Below are 7,733 nucleotides of genomic sequence, written 5' to 3'. Positions count from 1 at the left end.
ATTGTTTTTCTTCTGATAAGGTTAAAAATTATAAATGATTATGATCGTATTAAAATTTTTAAGAAAGCACATCAGTAATGAAATTAACTTTTGATTGTTGAGTAAACAACTCGAAACAAATTTTCTCCAAATTTGTTTTAATGACCCAAATTAAAAGCTCTAAAATAGGATTAATGTGTACACGTATATATTCAGACACAACTGGTGAAGCCGGTTACCCACGCGGATTCTGTTTGTTTTCTTGCACACTCATAGAACTTCAAATACAACAACTCCTATAAAGAAGCCGCTCTCCCTCTTTCTCACTATTTCCCTGTCTGATAATGTGAAAAAATAAAAAAAATAAAAAAACAATCTTAAAATCACTGAAAATTTTCCAAAAAATCCAAATACAAACAAAAAAGTTATATGGCTTCGTTAAGGTTCTTGTCCCTGTTTCTGGTTCTTCCAATTCACATTGCTTTGTTTTCAAGCCTCTGTTTTGCTGAAGACGATACTATCTTCTACGATTTCAAAGTCTCTTACATCACTGCTTCTCCTCTAGGAGTCCCTCAACAGGTTCACCTTTTCTTATCTGGGCTGTTATTATTTGGTTTAAAAAGTTGTAAAAATAGTAGTTTTTCGTTCTGTTGAACTCGTTTTCTGTTTGGTTTTGGTTTTGGGTCTACTGGGGTGCCACTAAAGAGTAAAGGCACTGTTCTTTTGTTTTTCACACTCAATTTTTTTGGTTAATGTTTAAAGTTTTATGCTTTATGTTGTGCTAGCTGTTTTTATGATGATCTTGTGATCTGGGTTTTGAATTTTTTTCCTCTCCTTTTACAGTATTTGATTTTTTTTTTTTTGTCATTCTTGTAAACGGGGAATGAAGTGCTAGTGAATATGTTCATGATACATATATTGTTTTTTTCTTTTTTGGGTTTATTTTTGAATGTTGTTGGATTTGATAGTGCAGTTTGAGGATTGTTGAAGTAGTCTAAATGTAATTATAGGCCAATCTTGAATATGGGGTTCGTGCTTTTGATTTTATCTCTCTTTATTTTGTGGCAAAGGCTATTTATTTAGCCACATTGGATAGTGTGGTTTCATTGTTAGTGAAGTGGCTTAATGATGATACGATAGTGGTGTTTTAATGTTTGTTGAGTAATGGTTGGTTGTGTGTTGCTAATGTGCCACCTCCGCAAATTTGAACGAGTTTTATTTGCTCATTTTCATTCGCACGTTCTCCCCCCCAGGGGCCCAAAAAAAAAAGTTTTCTTAAATCACAATGGTCTTTATTGAATGTGTGAAAAAGTTTTTGAATTGAGTAGTATGTTTGCTTTTTAGTGTTTTCAGTAATCTATGGTTTATGTTTCAAATTTTATTGTGTGAGAAACTATGACTTTGCTGATGGTCAATTGGACTAATTGTACTTCTGTTAAATTACTTGTGGATGCAGGTTATAGCGATTAACGGAAAGTTTCCCGGTGCGGTTCTTAATGCTACTACTAATAACAATATTGTTATTAATGTACAGAATGATCTGGATGAAAGTCTCCTAATGACTTGGTATGTTTTAGCCAGAATTTCTTATATATATATATTATTTTTATTAAAACCAATTTCAGATTCAGTTGTATCCATTTCCTGCCTTTTCTTGGGTAATTGATTTTTGCGAAAATTATAATTGATGCATTTGCAGGCCTGGGATTCAAATGAGGCGTAACTCATGGCAGGATGGTGTCCAAGGAACAAATTGTCCAATCCCTTCGCAATGGAATTGGACATATCAGTTTCAAGTCAAGGATCAAATTGGAAGCTTTTTCTACTTCCCATCTCTCAATCTTCAAAGAGTGTCTGGTGGTTTTGGTCCTGTTATTATTAATAACAGGAAAGTTATCCCAATTCCTTTTGATCAGCCAGAGGGGGATATTATTTTTCTGATTGGTGACTGGTATACCCGCAACCATACGGTTAGTTCTTTTTTTGAGTTGATTCTTTTTCTGAACACGGAAAGGATAAACTCTATTTTGGACTCTAATGCTGGCTTCTTTCTTGATGTAAGGCGTTGAGGACAGCACTTGACTCTGGGAAGGACCTTGATATGCCAGATGGAGTTCTCATTAATGGGAAAGGACCATATCGATACAACACCACTCTTGTTCCTGGTGGCATTGAGTATGAAACTATTAATGTCGATCCAGGTAATTGTTCTGTTGTTATAGAGAAATGTATTTTTCCATAATTTTTTTTAATCTTGCATTTCTAACAAGTTTGCTTTGTGCTGCTTAGAATACTGTTTCTTCTTTTAAATTTAGACAAATCAGTTGTCTCTGCTGTTAACAGTCGTTTAGTTGATAAGCTTGTTTACCTACTTTCACGTGATTGACTTTTCATAATTTCATGTTCTTGACTAAATGGAAAAACTTTAGTTATTGCAGCCTGAAATTTCTTTTACAAATGTGAATAGTGAGAGGCTAATTGTTGGTCATATACCAGCAGTAGTATCTGCAGAGAATTGTTTGAAATACTAACTGCTTGTGGCATAATATTGTGCAGGCAAAACATATCGAGTTCGAGTGCACAATGTTGGGACTTCAACTAGTTTGAACTTCAGAATTCAGAATCATAACCTGCTTCTAGTTGAAACAGAGGGACATTATACATCCCAGCAAAATTATACCAGTTTTGAGATTCATGTGGGCCAGTCTTATTCGTTTTTAGTTACAATGGATCAGAACGCAAGTTCTGATTATTACATTGTGGCCAGTGCTAGGTTTGTGAATGAGTCAGTTTGGCAAAGAGTTACTGGTGTTGCCATCTTGCACTACTCCAATTCTAAAGGAGCAGCAAGTGGTCCTCTGCCTGAGGCACCAAGTGACATTTACAACCAATGGGCAGCAATGACGCAGCCAAGGTCCATCAGGTATGTTCTTGAACACGGAAAGTTTCTAAGACAGAAATTTTTCTCTCTTGGCACTGTCTTTAAATATTATGTCAGAGACATTCTCTCAGACATAATGGTTTATTTACTTCTTGTGAAATTGCCTTTACCCAACTTGTCATCTATTTTAACTATTAAGGATACTGATCTAGCATTATTTTGACATAATTTTTTTTTATGGTTATTACCTATTTATCTACCTTTATTAAATTCACAATTTTTCTGTTGATTAGGCAAAATACATCTGCAAGTGGAGCTCGTCCAAATCCGCAGGGTTCTTTTCATTATGGTTCAATCAATATTACTGATACATATGTGTTAAGGAGTTTGCCACCTGTGACAATAGATGGGAAAGTTCGTTCTACGCTGAATGGGATTTCCTTTGTGAAACCCGAAACACCAATCAGGCTTGCTGATAAGTACAATGTGAAGGGAGCTTATAAGCTAGATTTTCCAAATAAGCCGCTGACTAGACCTCCCAGGACGGACAGATCTCTTATTAATGCTACATACAAGGGATTTATAGAAATCATATTGCAGAACAATGACACCAAGATGCAGAGCTTTCACATGGATGGTTATTCATTTTTTGTTGTTGGGTAAGAATTTTTTTCCCCACTTTTCTTTGAAATTCACTTATGTGGTGTATTAGTTCAAAGCATCATAATAATTGTGCTTGAATGCAGGATGGACTTCGGTATATGGACAGAAAGCAACAGAAATAGTTATAATAAGTGGGACGCGATTTCTAAGTGTACAACTGAGGTTTGTAATACGTATCCTACAAGCTTTATTTTATACATCAATTGCTTAATATGTTTTTAAAGGATTTTATAGATTTCTGCTGAATTTTGAGTCGATTTAACACCATATCTAGTTTGCATGTAAAAATGAAGCATCTTATTTTTAAAAGCAAATATGGGAATGACTCTTGACTTTGATGGTACTCACAAAATATTTGTTCTTACTTTTTCCAGGTAATTTATCTAATCTTTCTTCTATGTAGGTTTATCCTGGGGCATGGACTGCAATCCTTGTTTCTCTCGATAATGTTGGAGTATGGAATCTTCGAGTGGAGAACCTTGACAGATGGTATCTAGGCCAAGAAACATATATGAAAATTGTCAATCCAGAGGAAAATGGCGATACCGAGATGGGACCTCCCGATAATGTTTTATATTGTGGTGCCCTTCAAAGCAAGCAGAAGTAGCTATCTGAAACTTTATTATATAATCTCTCTTTACTCACTTTTTAACAAGCATGCCTAATGCTGATTAATTTGTTTTATTGTGATTTTCAGGGCACAAAAACGTCATCACTCTTCTGCAACATCACTTGTAACTGGAATCTGGAATCTCGTTCTTACTTTGGTGATGGCAGTCTCTGCTGGAATTTTGCTCTGCTGATAGGTAACGAACTGAAAAAAAAAAAAACACAAAAAGCAAAATACTGATTCTCATTTAATTGTAGTCAGTGATGTGAGTGAAGTTAAAGGGTTTAGAAATTAGAATAGATCCGCAAATTTAGTCTTGTTTGTAAAATTTTTCATTGTTTCTGACATTTATTTTGTAATCTTGCCCTTTTTTTTAAATATTGTTAGGTCATTGGGGATCCATCATTCTTTATGTTGTTGGAAGATGCATACTGATGATTAACCCATTCTCAGTGCCATTTTGACTTTTTCATACTCTGAATTTACAGAACGATAGCGCTTCAACTTCCTCTTGATTTGCTAATTAATTTTAGATATTTTGTGCACATCGCTACCCCACACAAATGAAATTATAACATATGATATAATTGTAATATTTTGTCATCATTTTGGCAATGATATCAATAATGCATCATTTACCACGGTGATGCGTGCTTTCAAATTCCAGGGAACAATAGGGATGGGATAAAAAAAACGTTACGTTCTTGTTGGGTCCAATACAAAGGGATTTTTAGGTTATGCCTGAGTGGTGATTTATAAATAAGATTTATGAAATAACATGATCTTGATAGTATAAAATGCATCAATGCAACAAAAATACTAAGACTCAGTTCAATGTTAGAAATTTATTTTAATCGTTACAAAATTTAAAGATATATTATAATATGAGGTCTAGAGAGATACTAAATATATAGTTTTGAAGTATAGTATGACAGAGACTCTGGATACATATAGATTTATATACAACTCAGGTTTTTGCCAAAACTAAATCGGAAATCTACTATGAAGAAATCTATTCATATTCTACATTGTTTGTGGAGAGAAGAAAGAGTTAGTTCTCATTAAAGTTTCAGTTGGTGCCATCAGAATTTGAGAGCGCCAGTTACATGTTGGACGACAAGTTCAATGACTCAATGTTTAAACTTTGATACGAGAGTGTATATACAAATAGCTAAACTAAATTGATTGTTCATGAATTGGGATGATTACGCAGCTCCATATTACTAAAATTGGGACCAAAAGTTTTCTCCTCCCTTAAGAAAGAATTGGGAAAATCAAAGATGGTATTCCTGTGATGTGGCGGAAGAGTCAAAGGAAAATTATTAAAAAGAAGAGACTTATCCTGCGTCTCAAGTAAAGCATGCCTGATCATTAGAAAACTCTCATGACTAACTTGAATAATTAGTAAGCAAATCCCATGTGACTATTGCTTGAACCTCGCTACGTGTAATGGTTTAATTGGTTAAAAAATGTGTAAAAACTCTTAAATGCGTGCTTTGAGGGGACAATAAGCTGTCTTCTTGGGTCCTAGAAACATGATCAATCAGTAGATTAAGAAATTGTTGGCTCTAAGCAGAGCAATTCATTTTTTTGTAAGTAAACAATAATAAGTAGGGTTAATATATAACAACATTAAGATTCTACTGCAAGTATTGGATAATGTTTGTGGGTAGAAAGACATAATAGCAGTCACATGGACTTGTTACAGAATGTGCAAAAATATGATGTTATCTTCTCACACAAACAACATTTTAATTAATAAAACCCTAATTATTCAGTCACCCACGATCACTGCGTTGTTCATTTCATGCGCACTTCTATCTTTGACTACACAGTGCACTCTTTCTTTCAGTTCCTGATCAGAAGGAGAAGAAAATGCATGCCCCACATCAAATTGAGTCAGAGATAAGCACTGACTCCAATACTAGTTGGCTATTTTTGTGCTCCTAGGATTCTTTTTGTTTATTAACTGTCTCTTTAGAATGTGAGATATTGGTCCACGAGTACACCACTCACTATGATTATGTCGTTTGAAAATTTTGAAAAATCCCATTTTGCTTAAAAGTTACAATCAGCCTTGACTTCACAACAAGTAAACAATCTGTTCATATAAATATATAACATGCTGTAAAAGTTTGAAACTATAGAGCGGCAGATTCCTGGTATCACTCCTTGCCAGCTCTTTCTTTTAATTTAGAAGATAGCCGATAGCTCTAGCTAGAGAGTTTCTTAATTCTACCTTCATTCATGCTCATGCATGCATGCTTCTCATTCTTCTTTGGCCTATGCAAATCTACTATTTCGCCTTGCCTGCGTTCTCGCATGCAACGAGAGAGACTAGCAAAGACTGTCTAGCAGGTAATGAATTTAATATACTTGTTCTTTATCCATATGCGAAAGTAATCTTGGGTTATCAAGTTCTTGATATCTTCCATACACATTATCTCTCTTTTCAAAGTTTCAACAAGCTTAATGAATCAAGTTATTATTAATAAAAGAATGACCATTTTGCTTCTTCCGCCACTTATTTCATAATCTTCCAGCAGATTATATTAACGCACAGGATCCATTTTTCTCGGAAAATGACACTTTCCTCTTTTCGACATCCATTTGCTTGTCCTCTTTTGGATGAAGTATTGAAACTTTGTTATTCTTTCAGCTCATGTTTAAAGCTTGCTGCATGAATAATATGTGGTGATGGTGCTACTGTTTTGGTCACACAAGATACACTTGATCACTTGCCGTGCATGCGTCTCTGCACCGCACGCTCCTTTTTTTTTTTTTTTCTTTTTTCACTCTAATGGATTTATCTAATTTATTTATGGTGTATATTTCCCAATAGATTATTATCACGTATGTATTTACTCTTACATAATAAGTTTAAAGGGGTAAACGTGCAAGAATCCAACAGAAAATTGTGTATATAATAAGAACACCTAAACTTTCTATTAGTTCATGCTAATAATATAAGTTCAAGAGTATGATTGAATGGTTTTCTTTAGCTGACTACCCGAATTTAAATCTTAAGAAAAGTAAGAGAGCAAAATAATTGATTTGGATATTACCACTTTCTAGTTGTTCTCTTTTTTTTAAAAAAAAAAAAAAAAATTAGAGGACCCTCAACTAATGAGCTAGCTTTTGGCTATCGCACTTATGCTTGTTAACCAAAAAAATCTATGAAATGAAAGTCTTACGTAACTTCTAAATAAATATATAAAACTTAATGATGCCCAAGAATCCAAATCATAAAATCAATAATATTTGTTTGTCTTCTAAGCTTTCAAAAAGAATATTAGAGTGCGTATGTGTCTTTGCCATACTTCACAGCAAAGCATTCAGTACATTACCATTGAACTGTGTACAGAACACTTTGCAAAAGTCTATTGCATGTTACGGTTTTGAATGTCCAATAATTAATTAATTGAATTGTTGGATAACGTTTACTTCAAATTTGGTCTGATTTACCCTTAACCATTAGTCCTCGTATATATCGAGCATTAAGACGCTTTGTCTTTCAGACCCTGTAAAATAGAACATGTACATTTGGAACCCCATCAAAGCAGAAATTCAATATGTAGTAAAAAGAAAAAAAAAATAAAG

General features: G+C 34.0%; 1 protein-coding gene across 1 annotated transcript; it reads left to right on the top strand.

Moving 5' to 3' along the window:
* The first annotated feature begins 273 nt into the window (after positions 1-273).
* Positions 274-4,538, top strand: LOC102626256 (monocopper oxidase-like protein SKS1). Its single transcript, XM_006490039.4, has 9 exons — positions 274-558; positions 1,436-1,545; positions 1,679-1,949; positions 2,042-2,180; positions 2,536-2,902; positions 3,154-3,519; positions 3,607-3,685; positions 3,927-4,126; positions 4,221-4,538. The coding sequence occupies exons 1-9, from the start codon at positions 409-411 to the stop codon at positions 4,324-4,326; spliced, it is 1,788 nt and encodes a 595-aa protein (XP_006490102.2). The 5' UTR covers positions 274-408; the 3' UTR covers positions 4,327-4,538.
* The last annotated feature ends 3,195 nt before the right edge of the window (positions 4,539-7,733 follow it).

This window comes from Citrus sinensis, chromosome 9, assembly GCF_022201045.2.
Source record: "Citrus sinensis cultivar Valencia sweet orange chromosome 9, DVS_A1.0, whole genome shotgun sequence".
In the NCBI taxonomy this organism is placed as follows: domain Eukaryota; kingdom Viridiplantae; phylum Streptophyta; class Magnoliopsida; order Sapindales; family Rutaceae; genus Citrus; species Citrus sinensis.
Note: the sequence above shows the minus strand (reverse complement) of the source record. Positions and strands in the feature narration are given on the sequence as shown.